Below are 17,586 nucleotides of genomic sequence, written 5' to 3' on the forward strand. Positions count from 1 at the left end.
CGGTGAACAAGCAGAGGTCGGCTGTGTGGATGAAAGTAAGTCTGCATCAAGTTAAAGCAATGTTGTGTTGCTAGAGTAGCTCGTCTTTAAGGCTAAGTTAATTGGTAGCTAATTAAGCGGTTATTGTATGTAGTATCAATGATAAAAGTCTGGCAGTAGTTATTTGGAGGAAAGATACTGATACATACTGACTAACTGTGGTGTTGGCACAATTTGTCTGAATATACCACTTCTTTTGTCAACATCCTGTATTGGTAGGTGGAATAATCTGCTCTGCTTTGATGTAAACGGTGTCCTCATCCACTGTGAGCCACCATGAGTTTAGCTCTTCATGATCTGCTGGTCTGCTGCAAGGGCCTGGAGAGTGACAAAGTCACAGAGAGGAAGGTAATCACACTAACATATACACCATGTCATGAGATACTGTATATAGTTTGATTATAGTTTATTGTACAAATGCAGTCTTGCTATGTTTTATTTACAACTATATATTAACACTTGTGATGTGTCCTCTATCTTTGCCTCCAGAAAGAAGCTGAAAACTTCAGACGGCTCCTTCGAAATCCAGAGGTTGTGCAGGAGTTAGATCGCACCTCAGTACCTAAAGCCAAAGGCTCCAAACAACTCACTTGGGATGCTGTTTTCAGGTAATCTGCCTCTCTATACTTGCATTTTCATACATGTGCAATAAAACGGTTTTAGAGCTAATACACTGGTTGTGTTCTGGTTTTTATTATTCATGCACACGTCTTGCAAGTCTTTACGTAAGCTTGCAACATTGGTATTCTTTTAACCTTGCCTGCTCAGGCAGTGGGCCATAGTTGTTGTCGACTGTTACGTGCTGTGGAATGGTGTGTGTTTAGTTTCACTTTCTTTGCATTCACAAATTAATACCAGGTAGCTGCTGGGAATCTTACTGTGCCCCATAATCAAATGGAAGTTTGGCACACTTTACAATACAGAAAATTGCTGGCTTTTTATATCTAGAACTGCTGCTTTATTCAAGTTGGCTTACAGGACCATGTAAGCCAAGTCTAAAATCCTCAAATCACACTTTTGGTTGTGCCATCTTCAGTGGTCCAGATAAAATAGCCTTGATAAGTACACATCCTACATTGCTTTGCTTTAAGGTATTTTTCCTGTGTCAGGTTTCTGCAGCGTTATGTCCAGAAAGAGACGGAAAACATCAAATCAAGTAAATCCAATGTCACATCGACGACACTGGCCCTACGGGAAAAGAAGATGGCTGAAATGTGCAGTTTGATTAGATATTTCATCAGCTATGCAAACAAACGTAAGGACACCATCTTTGCACACTGTAGAGGTAGAAGAAAAAAAAGGCCTAAAAACCTTTCTGTTCAGGAAGGCTTATTCAGCTTAACTTATTTTCTTTATGTTGTATGTTTAATGCTTTAGCACTTCGCTACAAATAAAACATTTGGTCGAAACAAAAGTATTACTATAAGTTGGTTACATTTTAAGACATTTAGACCTCATTTGTGTCAAATGGCAGTGAGGGTATTTGTGTGATGAATGTTATAATCATCTTTCATTACTGAACCTAACTCATTCATCTGAGTTAGAATCCATTTAAAATGTACCGGAGGGACTGAAGTATAATGGTCTCTCTCTCTCTGCAGGTGGGCCTCGTCTGAAGTGCAGTGAGCTGCTCAGACATGTGATGGAGGTGTTGCAGAATCCATTCAGCTGTTCAGCCTATGGAGAAAACTATAGCAGCCTCCTAGTGAAGGACATCTTCTCTGTCCGCAAGTACTGGTGTGACATCACTCCAGAGCAGTGGCACAGTCAGTGGGCTACTTATCTAAATAATGAAAACAAATCATGTTTAATCATGGTACATGTTAACAGTGATAATTATATTGTATTTCTACTTACCAGTGTTGTTGATCACTGAATCCCCCTCGGTCTATTTTTATGATCCATAGGTCTTTTGAACTTGTACTGTGGCCTGTTCAGCTCTTCATGTAAATCCATCAACCGCGTCTTGGTGAGCAGAGTCATCTACACAGTGGTGCAGGGCTGCTGCATGCAGAGTGATGGATTCAACAACACCCTGTTCAGCTTCTTCTCCAAAGCATTGCTTAACACCAGGTACAGACTTCTAAAACTTCATCCAAACTTGCTGGTAGACAATAACATTAGTTAAATGTATTCATGTTAATGTGACACACTTGTTATTTTAAATGGACTGTCATGATCCTAACAGGCAGGAGAAACACTTGTCTGTTTTGGAGCACCTTGTCTCGGCTCTCAACATCTTCTTCAGATTTGCGGCCATGAACTGTCGGATGAAAGTGTGTCAACTGGGAGAAGAGCTTCTGCCTTCCTTACTGTATGTCTGGGCGGATATGAGGCCCAGTGCTGCCCTCAAAGAGGAGATTGTGAAGTTCTTCAACCTACAGATTTGTGTCCACCACCCTAAAGGAGCCAAGACCCAGGACACAGGTAGATTCTCTTGTTATTTTGAAATACGTTTGTAGGATTTGACCATTTCTGTCTGGAAAGGTTTGAACAGATTAAACATACAGAACTTTGTCTTTGGTGCTACAGCATTCAGCTTTGTTACAACCTCTAATGTTTAGGGAAGCACAGGGAAGTGAAAAAAAAAAAAAAAAAAAAAAAAAGATAAGACTGAAACTGCAGAAATGGAAGCAAATAAGGCATCAAGGTCTATATGGCCAAAACATTTAACAAAAAACTGCACTCTACCACTTGAGGCCTGTACTACGAAGCTGGATTTTCTCTTATCGAGGTAACTTCAGGGTTAACCCTGGGTTTTCCGTCCTACGACACTGGTTCACTTCTTACCGGGGTAAATCACCATGGTAACTTATGCTGAACGGCTAGCTGGTAAAGTAGTCTGCTCTGCAGGGTTTCTCCATGTTTGTGATTGGTCAGACGCTGCAAACACCTCCCCTTTTATGTGAGCGTGCAGTGATCCAGATTGGGAAACCCTGGGTTCAATTATCAAGTTGATAACCAGCTTCGTAGTACCACTTATCAGGATTGCGAATGTCTGGGTAAATCAACCCAGGTAACGGAGAGATATCCCGGGTATGTTAATCCAGCTTCGTAGTACAGGCCTCTGGTCCACAGAATCAAACAGAATAACAATACTGAATTCTCTTGCTAACCGAGAAAAGGGAGAGCAAAAAAAGGCAGAAAACCCCTACAATGCTACCTCAAAGTTACCTTAAAGCTCAACAGAACTGCATCAACAATAGCAGCCCAACCAACAGCTCCATGGCTAAATGGCAAGGCACGCTGGTACAGGGCTTGATATACAGCTCCACTGACGATCTAATGATGCTCAGGTGTGGGTGATCCAAGCATTTAGAAAGGGCCGTGGCAGACCTGAAACACAGAGAGAAAGATCTCTTCCAAAAAGAGGCCAGGGGGAAGCCAGTGGATGTTACAAACTTCTAAAGAGATATGATGCTCTGATGCTTTAAAGCTGCAGTTGGTAACTTTGAGGAGAGAGGACTTAGCATCAAATTTGAAGAAGTACAACTTTCAGATCCCTCCCTCTCTCTCTCCACTGCACTCCTGCCCTGCCTCCAAAGTCCCTCCCCCAGAGGAGGCTGACGTGCGTACGACGGCACGCACCCATGGATGTGCACGCGACCAGTAATACATGAACTACACTCCACACAGCTAGATATAAAACGCTTTACAGTGAATTTCACATGGCTATACCTTACCTAGAAATTCAGAGATATGAGCTTGACCGAGCTGAGGAGGAAGGGGGAGGGGGCTGTGTGTGTGAGCAGTGATCGACAGCTGTCAGACACTCCATCAAACACAATCCTGGCTCTGATTGGTTCTTTTTGTCCGGTCGCGGTGGATTCTGGCAATTTGCAGTAGGAGCAGTAGGTGGGGCTAAATGAGCCTTTTTTTTTTTTTTTTTTTTATTATTTTTTTTTTTACAGATTACTAGTTTCATGTAATGCTGTCTGTACATAGTGACAGAATTAGCAAATAGGACAAAAAGTTACTTTTATAAGACTTACCAACTGCAGCTTTAAAGAGAAATTAATTAATTTTAACAAAAAATGTCAAAGAAGATTCTTTTACTAAAGAGTGACCTCAAAATGATCTATTGTATTTATGTCTCAAAACAAATGGTGATTGATTTTCTGTTGACTGACTTATCAGTTAATCAACTATTTGTTTTTAACTCCAAGATTATTTGAGTTTGCTTTGGAAAATGGCTGGTTTAAAAGTAATAGATTAAAACATGCTAAAGCACTGTTGTAGTCCCATAACAAATGAACAAAAAGCCCATTGTTCCTCATCTCATATTTTAGGAGCTCATGCTGAGGACTGGACAAAGTGGCGGAGTTTGCTGTACAACCTGTACGATGCTTTGGTTCGAGAAATCAGCCATATAGGCAGCAGAGGGAAGTACGTTACAGGCACAAGACACATAGCTGTCAAAGACAATCTCATCGAGCTCACAGCTGACATCTGTCACCAGGTAAGAGGTGCATCAATCAAAGGACCACTCAGATAAAATTACACTTTAGCTTGAATTAAAAGTTATGGCAATTATATAAGTCACAGAGATGAGGTTTTCTTGTCTTGTATTTGTGGCATGTTGTAGCTGTTCAGTGATGTCAACGACATCCAGATCTTGGAGGTGACGCAGGCTTCCCTCAGAGTCACCCAGATGGGCAGTCCCACCCATGGAACACCCAACAAGCGACGGCGCATCGAACTGGGTTGGGAGGTCCTCCGGGACCATCTGCAGTGTCAGCAGAGTGACTTTGATATCATACCATGGTATGAAAATCACAATACAATTAATAAGAAAACATTTTGATGGTAAACTAAGAAGTGCTGCATACAATTTTATTTTATTTTGTGATAAAGATGTTTTGTATATGAAGTAAAATATAACCTGAGATATAAAATCCTGTTGTTTTTCTGACTGTAACCGAAGTATTTAAATGTTATTTTTGCCCCTAAGGCTGCAGATCACTGCAGTTCTCATCTCTAAGTACCCCTCTATGGTGCCCGGCCGGGAGCTGGTTCCGCTACTGTCAGTGTTGTACCAGCTCCTAGCAGAGCAGCGAAGAGGAGAGAGAGGGCCCTATGTCCTGCGCTGTATGAGGGAGGTGGCCCGATGCCAGGCCTGCTACCCAGAGAGGGTCCAGGTCCACAAGGCAGAGCTGGACAGGCTGTGGCGTCGAGTGTGGGCCCTGTCGCTGCGAGGCGTCAGTTCACCCCAGATGGAGGCCCTCAGTCTGGACCTGCTGGCCTCCATTGTCCAAGGCGGACTGATCAATATGGACAGAGAGTTCTGGAAACTCTTCTCTGGATCAGCATGCAAACCATCCCAGTGAGCCTTTTCTCATTGTGCAACATTAAATGTGCAGCTGCATCTGTGTGTGCATACATTTCTTCACTTGCTCTTTTTCTAACTATACACAGGAGTGCTGCACTCTGTCTAGCCCAGGCCCTGCTGAAGTGTTTGGTCCCTAAGAGTCTCATCTCGAGCTCAGGCTGGGACTCTACGGGGATCACTGATGGATCTGGGTCATTCAACCTGAAGGAGACCCTCATAGGCTGGCTTCTAATGACAGATCAGAGTGACGAGATGGAGGATAGCTCCCGACCTCACCCCATCATCTGCAGGTTTGGCACTTTTTTTTCTCCCCACATATTACTGACTGTGGATTTAACTCTCTAGTTTTATTCTGGTTTTATGCTAATGCTAATATCTTAAGCTATATTCATTTTTAAAGAAAGGTAAGCTCCAGTGACAGTTACTGCTGCACATACAGAGGCTCCCTGTGAGCTCAACATAATGTACACTCTTATTTTCTTTTAACATTTCTCTGTTAAAGTAAATACTGTTTTGCCTTTGTTTAAACTGATGATTTGCTATGGTCCTGTGCAGAGACTTTCCTCACAATCTTATAGCAAACATCCTGGTATCCCTGACTTTGAAAGACACAAGAGCTGGCCTGAAGTTCCTGCTGAGTGCTGATGGAATTGAGAGGTGAGGGGACAGATGAGAGAGTAGGACACTAGAAACACTTGTATGATTTTAAATGTTACAATCCATATTTCAGTAGTTTCCTGGCATTGTCATGTTGTTTAGAATAAAAATAAATTTGTTTTGATTCCTTTTTTATTTTTAGTGCCTTTTTTCAAGAACAAGTATCGCTCAGTGCCAGAGACAACCTGGAGGAGATTGAGAGGCTGTACTTGCAGTTCAGCTTCAACACGCTGCCCTCAGATATCCAAGGGAGTGACGAGACGGTGAAGGGGACACCAACTGATGGCCAGTTCACTGCTGTCCCCAGCCTCAAAAACAAGTTGGAGCAGTCGGTGCTTTGTGTGGCTGACAACCTGCTCAACTGCTACTCACCTGATGTGAGTGGAGGTTAATACGTGTTTCTTCATGTGTGTTATCTGTCTGTACAGTTGTGACAGTAACAAAGTGGGTTTTTTTTTCTGATTTAACCTCTGCAGTCTCAGTCCACCCCTCCAGAGTGTCTGGTGCGCTGTTTCAGTCTGCTGACTGGTGTTCTAGCAGGTTATGTCTCCACTGGTTTTCTTACTGAGGAGGAAGCCTGCCACTCACAGCTCTTCACTAAAGCTAAGGTATACATTCAAACTTGTGTTACTCCATCTGGTAAATGCATGTAATAATATCAGCTAGTTGTTTTGATTATTTTTTCTTGTCCGTGTTAGTATGCAGTTTTGTATCATGAATTATGAAGTTATTGGTGTGTTTTTGTCATCAGGCTGTGGCCCAGGACTTCAGCGGCTTTGTCTCTAGTGTGAAAGTGAAGATGACAGAAGAAGGGACCATGACCACGCTGAGATCTGTCATGAAGCTCTGCACACTGTCCGCCACAAGAAGAAACGAGGTCAAACAAGCCTTCATCTTTGCATGTTTTTGTCATCATCATGAAAAATACAGAATTTTTAAATCTATCTCAACAATTTAAGGAGAATCCAGTCGTTAACTTTCCTCTGCACTTGTTGCTATCTAGATTTTAAGACTCTGTTTTATCCTTTATTTTCTCTCCTGCAGGATGATTTCTCCTCTAGTCTGTTCAGAATGATTCTGCCAGCCAGTCTCCTCAGTGACATGGCAGAGATCTGCAAACTCTTGGTAAGGGACAGATGTAGAGCTGCATGTAGCAGATTCAAGATATGTAAGAAAAAAAGTAAGCCGTGAGCCTGCTCACTGTCTTGCGTCCTTGTCTCCACAGCTCAACAGTGTTTCTAAGAGAGTTAATGTTGTGGATGAAGATGATCATATGGATGATGACTGGAACATGACCAGAACTCAACAAAGGGACGACATTGACCTGTTTGAAGATGGTGAAGAGTCTCATAGCAGCACCAATGGGAACCACAGACAGAAGGGAGAAAACACTGATGCTGCCTGTAGGCCAGGTAAGGAGTGATTTCTAGTGCTTTGCTTTAGATTAGACATACAGAAAAAATACTACAAAGTCTTTAGTAGAAAGATGTTTAACCATTTCACTACTAAATTAAACATTGCACAGGATACAATGTGTTTGATATTTGTGTTCATAGGCAGAGGCCTACTAACATCATAGAGCGGTAGTTCCCAACCTTTTTGTTGAGGGACCCAACAGCCATCTTTAGCTGAACTTTTAAGTTAGGATACGTTCACAGTTTTTCAAATGTATCAGTTGATCATAGATAGATAAATCACGGTTCTCTCTTATACAGGTGCAAAAAGCCTGTTAGCAGATGATCACCTGGCCCACCAGGACCTGGCTTTCCTTGCGATGCTGGAGTTCCTGTGTGAGTGCGGCTCTGTCCAGCCCGTCCCCGGCCAACTTCTCAAACCGCAGGAAGTGCGGCACCGGCTGCTGCTGCTGGTAAAGCAGATCGACTTCAGCAAAGCCCTGCACCTCAACATGGTGGGTAGCAGTTAATTTGAAAGATGTGGTGGCAGGTGGCAATGATGGCTCAGCTGCTGAACAACAAATGTCTGGTTCTCTTACAGTATCTCATCCTGTTGAAGAAGCTTCCTGTTGAGGACACTCTCTCTCCAGAGGAGTTTGACTCGTTACTTCGTCCTCTGGCGTAAGGAAATCTTTCTGCTGCACAAATTCACTTTGTTGCTGATAGAGCAGTTGTTAATTATAACCATGTTGTGCTCAGAGCAACATAAAATATTCTAATGAAGACGTTTAAACCTTAATGTTGTCTTAAACAACGCACTGATTTTGGTATTAAAACCTAATAATCTTTTCATGTGGTTCACCTCATTTTTTGTGCTGTGTCTACAGGGACCTGTGTTCTTTGTACCGTCAGGACCAAGAGATCTGCGCTGCTGTGCTTCTGGGTTTATTGCCCTCCATCAGGAGTTTAGGGAGGACCCAACACACCCCAGACGAGATGAGACATGTGCAAGGGTCCCTGCTACAAGTGGTGTCTGGGTTCTGGTTAGTAGCATACTGTATTCTTACACCATGGACACTTGCTATAGGAGCATTTAGTCTTAAACAAATTAAGATGAAGGTCTTGCTAAAACGTTACATCAAATGACAATTATATTGGAGGGAATACATTAGGTTTATGCGTTTGTGGTTCAGTTACTGACTCTAACTCAACCCCTCTGCTGTGTTTTAGTATCCTGAGTCAGTCGGGAAAATGCATGGCAACTGTGCGAGCTGCTTTAGTGCAGTGTCTGGTGGCCTTGCTGGAGGTAAGTTCTTACAGAGAACCAAATCAAATCAAATCAAAATTTGAGGGATGAAATTATATTAAATAGTGACAAAAGTCTCTTGAGGACTACTTATTGTTAACATATTAGAACAAAGTCTCACCCTCTTGTCAACTTTTCTGCATATTCTTATTCTCCTCTCTGCCAGGCTGACCCTTGTTGCAAGTGGGCAGTCCTGAGTTTCAGAGGTGCTGACAGAGAGGAGGAGCGTCCAGTGTCCATCTTCCTTCCATCTCACCTTGCAGATGCTCATCACCAAGTCCGCATGCTTGTAGCCATGTCAGCAGAGAGGTATGTTTTACCTGGGAGTTGACTTATAATTTAACAGGATATGTTTTCGTCACCCATGTACATCATATATAAAATCTAAACATGATTCAAATATGTAATAATACATTTAATCACTTTCATTACTCTGCTTTGTATCCAGGTTGTTCCTTGAGATGAAACATGAGGATCCAGATAGGAGTAAGATGTTGCCATTAAAACACCAGCAGGCAGCGTTTGAGAACATTTACCTGAAAGCTCAGGAGGGAATGAAGCTCCCAGTAAGATCATTGAGTATTGCCACGAATCAGTTCATTGTGTCTGCATTTCCACATCTCTTTGACTTTCTGTGTGTTTTCTGTTGTTTGTTTTGCATGTGTTATTTCTGTCTGGGATTATATACAGAAAAGCAGCTCCTCTGATGACCAGCAGGATGAAATCTTCAACCGCCAGGCCACGCTTCTGAAGAGTCTGTCTATTGTGCTGTGTTGTAGTCCAGTCTGTGAAAAACAGTCTCTGTTTGCCCTCTTCCAGTCCTACAAGGAAAACAATATAGAGGAACAGCTTATTAAAAAGGTAACAGTTTCATACTAAGATCTGTCTTTATAGCCACGGGCAATGTACATGTCCCAATCATTTAGCAAGTAAAGTATCTGATATGGCAGCTGGTATGTTTCAGTTTGAGCCTAAATGTTTATTTATATATCAAAAGGCTTCTCTTTAAGAGTGAGATGAGATGTTTTTGTCCTTTCCTTCACAGATGTTGTGCAGTGTGTCCAGAGTGCTGGGTTACAGGAGTGTGAAAACATTTGTCAGCTCTCACCTGTACTACTTGATAGCTGAGTGGCTCTCACAGAGACAGTCTGATGACCGCTACACTCTTGGATCTTTCCCCTACACACTCCTAGACCATGACACTGTCAAAGATTTCTATAAGTGAGGAAGCAGACTTGTCATTTCCTTTTTTTCCCTCTTTTTTTAGTATTATATAGTGATTCTAAACTGAGTGGAAAGTTTGAAAATTACACAAAACATCAACTAATTTAATGATGAACAAGCACTCGGTTATAATATCCTTGTTGTGCCCTCTTGTAGCTCCTCTTACCAGGTACTGATCCCCCACCTGGTCTTCCTGGATGACTTTGAGCAGGTGAAGTCTATCGGCAGGTGTCTTGAGAAGGACTGGAAAGAGCTGCTGGCCGACTGCTTCCCCAAGATTATGGTCAACATCCTGCCATATTTTGCCTTGTCTGGACAGGATGCACAAGTGGCAGAGCAGAGAGAGAATGCCCACAAGGTGTACGACCTGCTCAAGGATGCCAACTGTCTGGGCAAACAGGTAAAAACTGCAGTGTAACTTTTAGCCAACATGTAGATCTGGCATATTTAATAGACTGTATTACATGTGCGGCATGTTTCCACAGCGAATTGACAGCCTGATCCACAGTAACCTGGCGGACATAGTGGTAGAACTGCTGATGACTCTGTATGAAGGAAGTGGAGGTGAAGGAGACAGAGAGAACCTGAAATGCTTTATAGGGTAATGATAATGTGATATTTAATATTTTGAATTAATTTATTTGGTGTGTTAGTTTATTCATGAAATTGTTAATCAGTGAACTGATCTTTTTTTCTGTCCATCTTATAAAAAATAAACATAAAAAGATAACATGTTTTTAAAAAGTGTTTAACATCTTCAGGGAACTGGACCCTGTACCAAACCCACCATACTTCAACTCCTATGTCATCAAAGCTACACTGGACTACCTCAGCAAATGCCACAGTGCCAACCACAAATCACTGGTGGCCATTCTATCAAAAACTCCGGTAAGATGGTTGAGTTATGTGAGATTTTTTTTGGTCTTTTAACTGTAACAACCTGCTTTACTGTTTTTGTTGTTTATGATGGTCTCACAGTTGTCCTCCCTTTTGTTTACCATAGATATCTATTCAGAAGATTCTGCTAGCAGTGTGTGAAAGGGCAGATGAGACGACCAACAGCTATGAACGCCACCGCATCCTCCTGATGTATCACCTTTTTGTCAACCTGCTGCTCCGTGAGGTGAGGGACGGTCTAGGAGGAGCCTGGGCCTTTGTCCTCAGGGACATCATCTACACACTCATCCACCATATCAACAGCAGGTCAGTGAACACAAACACTCAAAGGTGGATTAATACATGCACACTGTACATACAGTATAGTCAGTATAGTATCACACAGACTGTATGTGCACAAAATAAAGTCGGTATCCTCTGTTCCATCTTCCTCGACAATGTCAAGCCAGTTTGTGTTTCTCTCACTCACAGACCAGCTCAGTGTGATGAGGTCTCTACACGAAGCTTGTCTTTGTGCTGTGACCTGCTGACCTCCGTGTGTCGGGCAGCACTGCAGTTCTGCGATGACGCTCTGGACTGTCACCTACAGGTCATTGTTGGGACTCTCACAGCTCAGGTGACGAGACGGCCCGCTATCTCACAGCAGGTAAGTGACAGGTAGAAATGAATGATTTTGCTGTACATATTCTATTTAAATCGTTGAAACAAAACTATGCATGCATCTGTTTCCACTAGAGTTCACTATTATTGTTGTTGGACACAAGCACGAACTTTTGAGCACACTGATAGATGAACATTAGTCTGTTAGCACTATACTTTTTAAAATATATGTTTATTATTTTTTTGGAACAGATGGGGAAACAAAACACAAACACAGTACATCCATAGAAATAACAACAATGATTACAGTTAAATTAAAACAAATTAATAAAGTCATTGGATTTAATACAAAGCAGTTTTTGTTAGCGCCATTTAGGGATGCCAGTCAGAGTCAAATCTGAGAAGCACCTGATACAGCTGCACATTACTTGCAACATTTTCCTTCAGTTCTGGTCATTTAATAGATTTTGTATAAGATATTCACTTTTAAAATGCAAAATATAGAATTTGAGGCCTTTGTACACAGAAACAAGAATTGACTGGTTGCTACTTGCCTGATAAAGCTCTGTATCAATTTCAGGATAATGTCTTTAATTTCTTTTTAAAATAAAGGTTCCAGGTTTACCATATCATACATAGATTTGTCTCTTAATAGGTGCATTTTTCTTCCTTCTTGCAGCATTTGACAGCAACACAGGTTCATTTTTGTTACTTCTCTTTGGCCCTGTAGGTGCTCAGTCTGTTGATGTATCTCGTGATAGAGAATCAGCAGAAGTTGAAGGAAGCCATCCGCCGGTTGGAGCCTTTTCCTAACCTCCCTGAATTCAGAGAGCTGCGGTCTGTACAACACATGCTCAAATATGACAATGGGACGTTTACACTCAGACAGGTAATGGCAACAAAAACAAACCATTGTAGAAAGAATCCTATATTTTACTACTAAACTAAACCCTCCTTGTTCCTCTTCTACAGGAGATATCCCACTTCCTGTCAGTGACATCCTGTGACTCCTTACCTCTGACCAGACTCGAGGGTCTAAAGGAGCTGACCAGGCAGCTGCATGACAACAAGGGACAGATCAGAGGGCTGCTCAAAGAGTGCCATGGTCTGTTGATAGATGGGGAATAATTGTGTAATGTGTAAAAACCTTCATGTTGAATATATAATGTCTTCTAAATCCTGTCCTCTGTCCTCCTTAGCTGACCCTTCGGACAGTGTGCTTGTGAAGCTGGTTCTCAGCCTGCTGCAGCTCTGTAAACTGGCAGCCAACCACCCAGGAGGAGCTGATATTCTAGGTACACTGTCAAAAAGTACTTTCTATAGCTACAGTATGCTTGTTCTCAGCCATGTCAGGACAGTTTTACAAGTACAACACACACATTTTTTCCTCCAGAGGCAGCAGGAAGTTGCTTAGGAGAACTGGGTCCAGTAGATTTCTCCACCATCGCCCTGCTTCACGGCAGAGACCCCCTCTACGAGAAGGCTGTGTCTCTCTTCACCTCCACTGAGTCACAGTGTGTTTACATCATCCTCAACTGCATGAACGACGCGCTCACTCAGCAGCGGTAATCTTAAACCTCAGTAATCAAAATCGGTGAGTGTGGAAGGAGCAAGCTGTTTGCATTAATAATCGTTGAATTCTGTGTTTTGATTGCACACCAGTATTGAGGTGAGGCAGGCAGCAGCTCAGTGTGTGAAGAACATCCTCACCACTCAGTCAGGGATTGACTTCTGGGAGCAACACAAAGACAACAGAGACCCCATGCTGACCTACCTCAACCCCTTTAGAAAGGCCAAGAAGAAGGTTGGTTAGGGGTGTGTTTTTGCCCCGTGTGCACCCTCTAATAAAACATAACAACAGTAAACAGTTTATAGTGACATTTTTTTTCCATTTCGCTCTAAAAACCTTTAAAACACTGCTGTACTACCTCAATTTGAATGTGTACGTGTGTATTATGGATTGTCACCTCTGATCAGGTTGCAAAGGTGACTGCCGAGGAGAGTTCGGAGGCCAAGGAGAAGCTGGGGAGCCAGGAGTTTTGGATTCCTCAGGCCGGCGGCCACAATGTCTGGCTGAAGGCTCTGTGCACCGCACTGCTGGACAGCGGAGGAGTCAGGAGTGAGGCTCTGCTGCTGTCACGACCACTGTGTCTGGTGAGCACAGAAAGAACTGAAAGACTGTTCACATCAGTCGCATCCTGACTGTCTTTCTGTTTCTGTGTTTATAAGAGTTTTGTGGGTGAAATAGATTCTTGCAAAAAAAAAAAGTATTAGTCAATATTTCCATTAACAATAAGGGGGGTTAAATAGGGATTCATGTACTATCTACATCTTTGGTTGTTTTTAAATGTTAAATGTGTTTTACGTATAGCTAGTCAGCTCTGATTCAAAGCAAAAAGCAGCTACAGTCGAGGTGAATCTTCATCGTGTCAGTCTGTAATCCAGAGCTCCAGATCTAACCGTGCCTGTTTTTCCCCCCACTGGCTTTAGGTGAGAGTGGACTGCTGTCAGAGGTTGCTGCCCCTCATCATCCACTCCATCCTGCTGGACGACTCAGATGGCTCGTGGAGAGAATTGCTCTCCTCTCACATCCAGGACTTCTTCAGTTTTTGTTGCAGAAGCGCTCAGGCCTCCAGCCGCTCCGCAACACCCTTCAACTCTGACTCTGGTACAAATAATGTCAGATAGAAAAGATATTTAACAATAATGATCATTTATTGTCCTCTTCACCTTCTTAGTTTGGCATGTATGTGATTCAGTCTTTCAATATGCTGTCAGCACCCAACAGAAACAAACAAATATAGATCACACACACGGCTGCCAAGATCATCGGGCTCCCCACCTCAATCTCAGACCTCAACATCACAGCCGCTGCACGCAGAGCACACTCCATAGCACTTGATCCCAGCCATCCCCTCAACACATATTTCATACTCCTTCCATCTGGCCAACGATACAGGTCGCTGGCCTGGAAGAAAATAAAATTCAGTAAAAGCTTCATCCCCGGCCTATGCCGTAACAGAACTAAACAAAAGAAACAAGAGATTGTAACTGTGAGAAATGGATATGCGTATGGTGGCAGGTATATGTCTGTGGTATGTTTGTTCTTGTAACCTGTGAAAGTGTCTGTGTAATTTATCGTGGTTGTACGGAATGTGAAAATAATTATCCTGGAAAGGACAATAAATCTATCTATCTTTTATGATTTTTATGAACTATTTGTGATAAGTGTTAATTGTTCTTTACAGAGTCAGATACTGCCAGCCAAGGCTTGTATGACAAGGCCTCACTGCGCACTATGCTGGCAGTTATTGACTATCTGAGACACCAACAGAGACCGCTGGAGTCTGCTAGGTTTGTATTTTTTATTGTAATCAAATATGTTTTCAGATAAAAGTATATGTGAATCTTGATCCTTGTTCTTCTTGTCGAGGAAATAAACTCTGTATCTCTCTTCCAGCACCTCCTGTGGTACAGTGTGTCACTCAAACTTCTGGCTGGAGCTGAACTATCTGGAGGTGGCTAAAGCTGCTCAATCCTGCTCAGCTCACTTCACCGCTCTTCTCTACACTGAGATCTATGTCGACAAAATCAAAGCTAACATGGAGGAAAGTCGCAGGTATTCATGAGTTCAATTTTTTTTTTTATTATTGTCTCGTTTATTTGATTTTTTTCTAAGAACCCTGCTGAGGTCATTGCATTAAACCACAGGTAGATGAGTTTGAGAATATTGACCAAAGTTTTTGTTTTCATATCATGTTAAATCTGCATATCCTAATTTTATTTTATTTCTGACTATTTTAAATTATTATGTAATTATAATGTGTGTTAACTTTTCTAAAAAAAAAACACACACACACAAAGTGGGGAATGTCTTAGGCTGCTATGTTAAACACCCCAAAAAAAGTTGTTTTCTTATCATTTACTTCATCAAAAGCATGTCTGGATTTTTTTCTTGGTTAATGTATCTGTCTAATCTGCAGGACCAAGTCCAGAGTGACTCGCAAGATCAATTTTGAGGAGAACAGCCAGAACCTCACCATCTCCAGCCTAATTGAGAGGAGCATGGAAGAGACCAATATCAGTCTGCAGGTCAGTCCTTCATGTTAGATATGTATGTTGTATCACCTCTCATTTTCATGTTTTATAATCATAAATTGTCTCACAAAGCAAATTATTTGAGATATTTGATAATACCAGCAAAGAAAAATCAGTTCCAGTTTGATTTGTTATTGCCCTGTTGTGAGTCCTGTGTGATGATAATCAACTGGGCATGTGGTTTTCCATATTTAAACATGGATTCTCACATGAACCTGTAAAGTATCATGCGATCCAATACACAGTAGTTATAGTCATCATTTGTTCCTGTTTTCTCACTCTCTTACATGTTTGTAGGAGCTGCTGATTGAAGTCTATCGGAGCATTGGAGAGCCTGATAGTCTTTATGGCTGTGGAGGAGAGACGATGACCAGTCCACTGACAAGGTAATCAATAATCTAGTGATTAGACCTGCAGACATTATCATTTCTTTTTTTCGGAGCTGAATCATCATCAGAATTAAAACTTTATTTGTAATTTATAGAATTCGGACTTATGAGCATGAGGCCATGTGGGGGAAAGCTCTAACCTCATACGACCTTCACTCCACTCTGCCGGACGTCACTCGACAAGTGGGAATTGTGGAGGTAAATTAGTGAAAGATGCAAATGGCAAGATGTGCAAACAAACAACAGATGAAATTACATCAAATAGTCTAACACAGTCTCTATAATTTCATCTCTTTCTCACTATTGTGCCAACAGGGCCTACAGAACTTTGGTCTGAGCAGCATCCTCACTACCTATCTGAAAGGTCTGGAGAGTGAAGGGGTAGAGTGGGGAGCTGAGCTGAGAGAGCTCCGCTTCCAGGCTGCCTGGAGGAACACCCAGTGGGACTGCGACCTGTCAGAGAGGTGAGTGGAGGAGAATGACAAAACTGCACAAAAAACAAGAGTAATCTATCATAGGATTAGAGGAAATCTCACTTGCCTTTTTTGATGCCTTTTTTTTTATTCTCTCCAAATCACATTTGATACATCAGGAGTGAAAAATCCAAACCCGGCTTCCATGAATCAGTGTTTTGTGGTCTGCAAGCGTTAAGGGACAAAGAATTCTCCATACTTGAAGAAACTCTGAAACAGGCCAGGTATGGCAGACATTTAGACACTCAGTTTTACTTCCAATGTAATGGAATTATGTTGTTGTGGACATATTTTTCGCCCATCTATGAGCTTGTGTGTTTCCACAGGGGTGCAGAAGTGGAGGAGCTGTGCAAAGGCAGTCTAGAGGCCGTGTCTTCTCTGTACCCAGCCCTCAGGAACCTGCAGAGCATCAGGGAGCTGGAGAGTGTCAAACAGCTCTTCTCTAGGTGATGGCGAAAGTCAAAAATCAGCAACAATGTACAACAGAGAATTTATGAATCCTAAGTAATGTTTATTTTTTATTTACTGTATGTATCAGACGCTTCTCTGATGTTGCTCTGAGGGATGTTTGCAGCCAGTGGCGGCAGCATTCCCAGCTGCTCACTGACAGCGACTTTGCATTGGTGGAGCCCATTCTGGCTGTTCGCTCTGTTGCTCAGAACACACTGATGTCCAGGGTGGGAGACCCCGACAGCAATCAGTATCTCACCTCTGTGGTCACTGAACACCTGATGGAGCTCTGCCAGCTGGCTCGTAAGGCGGGGAACACACAGGTAACATCTGAATGTTTGTACCGTCAGACATAAGGAAACATTAACTTTTATTTCAACTATTAGGTACTCACACTGTTGCAATCCATGTATCCACTGTGTCCAGCTGGCAGAGCGGGCAGTGTTTCAGATGACGCAGCATGGCGGTGGAGGGCCACGGGCATCATCACCTGTGTTGTCATGGCAACTGGAGGAGGCTCAGGTGTTCTGGGCAAAGGGAGAGCAGGGACTGGCTCTGGGTCGGCTGAGAAAGATGATAAACAACCTTGAGGAAAAGGTCAGACATAAACAGACAGATCAAACTTTAATTATGGAACATCCCAGTGTTTATTATGGAATCCAGTAATACACAAATACATCAGATTAATTCAAATGCATATTAGCCAAAATGTCAATATTCTTCCTTTTAA

The 17,586-nt window shown here is 42.3% G+C and overlaps 1 protein-coding gene across 1 annotated transcript in view; it reads left to right on the forward strand.

The window, feature by feature from the left end:
* atm (ATM serine/threonine kinase) overlaps positions 1 to 17,586 on the forward strand; it is a 24,862-nt gene continuing 7,276 nt past the window's right edge. The window contains exons 1-47 of the mRNA XM_053320424.1: positions 1 to 35; positions 259 to 387; positions 529 to 647; positions 1,149 to 1,294; positions 1,641 to 1,805; positions 1,947 to 2,112; positions 2,228 to 2,466; positions 4,329 to 4,498; positions 4,625 to 4,803; positions 4,991 to 5,362; positions 5,455 to 5,658; positions 5,924 to 6,025; positions 6,168 to 6,402; positions 6,502 to 6,633; positions 6,777 to 6,902; positions 7,070 to 7,150; positions 7,251 to 7,437; positions 7,741 to 7,934; positions 8,021 to 8,100; positions 8,307 to 8,462; positions 8,650 to 8,725; positions 8,892 to 9,034; positions 9,174 to 9,291; positions 9,416 to 9,586; positions 9,771 to 9,946; positions 10,106 to 10,349; positions 10,435 to 10,550; positions 10,711 to 10,837; positions 10,953 to 11,152; positions 11,318 to 11,492; positions 12,177 to 12,335; positions 12,419 to 12,551; positions 12,646 to 12,741; positions 12,840 to 13,011; positions 13,109 to 13,250; positions 13,424 to 13,600; positions 13,937 to 14,114; positions 14,695 to 14,800; positions 14,907 to 15,065; positions 15,430 to 15,538; positions 15,842 to 15,930; positions 16,029 to 16,131; positions 16,249 to 16,397; positions 16,526 to 16,630; positions 16,733 to 16,852; positions 16,945 to 17,179; positions 17,283 to 17,453. Of these exons, the coding sequence (XP_053176399.1) occupies positions 316 to 387; positions 529 to 647; positions 1,149 to 1,294; positions 1,641 to 1,805; positions 1,947 to 2,112; positions 2,228 to 2,466; positions 4,329 to 4,498; positions 4,625 to 4,803; positions 4,991 to 5,362; positions 5,455 to 5,658; positions 5,924 to 6,025; positions 6,168 to 6,402; positions 6,502 to 6,633; positions 6,777 to 6,902; positions 7,070 to 7,150; positions 7,251 to 7,437; positions 7,741 to 7,934; positions 8,021 to 8,100; positions 8,307 to 8,462; positions 8,650 to 8,725; positions 8,892 to 9,034; positions 9,174 to 9,291; positions 9,416 to 9,586; positions 9,771 to 9,946; positions 10,106 to 10,349; positions 10,435 to 10,550; positions 10,711 to 10,837; positions 10,953 to 11,152; positions 11,318 to 11,492; positions 12,177 to 12,335; positions 12,419 to 12,551; positions 12,646 to 12,741; positions 12,840 to 13,011; positions 13,109 to 13,250; positions 13,424 to 13,600; positions 13,937 to 14,114; positions 14,695 to 14,800; positions 14,907 to 15,065; positions 15,430 to 15,538; positions 15,842 to 15,930; positions 16,029 to 16,131; positions 16,249 to 16,397; positions 16,526 to 16,630; positions 16,733 to 16,852; positions 16,945 to 17,179; positions 17,283 to 17,453 (7,074 nt within the window). The 5' untranslated portion in view covers positions 1 to 35; positions 259 to 315. The remainder of the gene's footprint in view (positions 36 to 258; positions 388 to 528; positions 648 to 1,148; positions 1,295 to 1,640; positions 1,806 to 1,946; positions 2,113 to 2,227; positions 2,467 to 4,328; positions 4,499 to 4,624; positions 4,804 to 4,990; positions 5,363 to 5,454; positions 5,659 to 5,923; positions 6,026 to 6,167; positions 6,403 to 6,501; positions 6,634 to 6,776; positions 6,903 to 7,069; positions 7,151 to 7,250; positions 7,438 to 7,740; positions 7,935 to 8,020; positions 8,101 to 8,306; positions 8,463 to 8,649; positions 8,726 to 8,891; positions 9,035 to 9,173; positions 9,292 to 9,415; positions 9,587 to 9,770; positions 9,947 to 10,105; positions 10,350 to 10,434; positions 10,551 to 10,710; positions 10,838 to 10,952; positions 11,153 to 11,317; positions 11,493 to 12,176; positions 12,336 to 12,418; positions 12,552 to 12,645; positions 12,742 to 12,839; positions 13,012 to 13,108; positions 13,251 to 13,423; positions 13,601 to 13,936; positions 14,115 to 14,694; positions 14,801 to 14,906; positions 15,066 to 15,429; positions 15,539 to 15,841; positions 15,931 to 16,028; positions 16,132 to 16,248; positions 16,398 to 16,525; positions 16,631 to 16,732; positions 16,853 to 16,944; positions 17,180 to 17,282; positions 17,454 to 17,586) is intronic.

This window comes from Scomber japonicus, chromosome 6 (assembly GCF_027409825.1).
Source record: "Scomber japonicus isolate fScoJap1 chromosome 6, fScoJap1.pri, whole genome shotgun sequence".
NCBI lineage: Eukaryota > Metazoa > Chordata > Actinopteri > Scombriformes > Scombridae > Scomber > Scomber japonicus.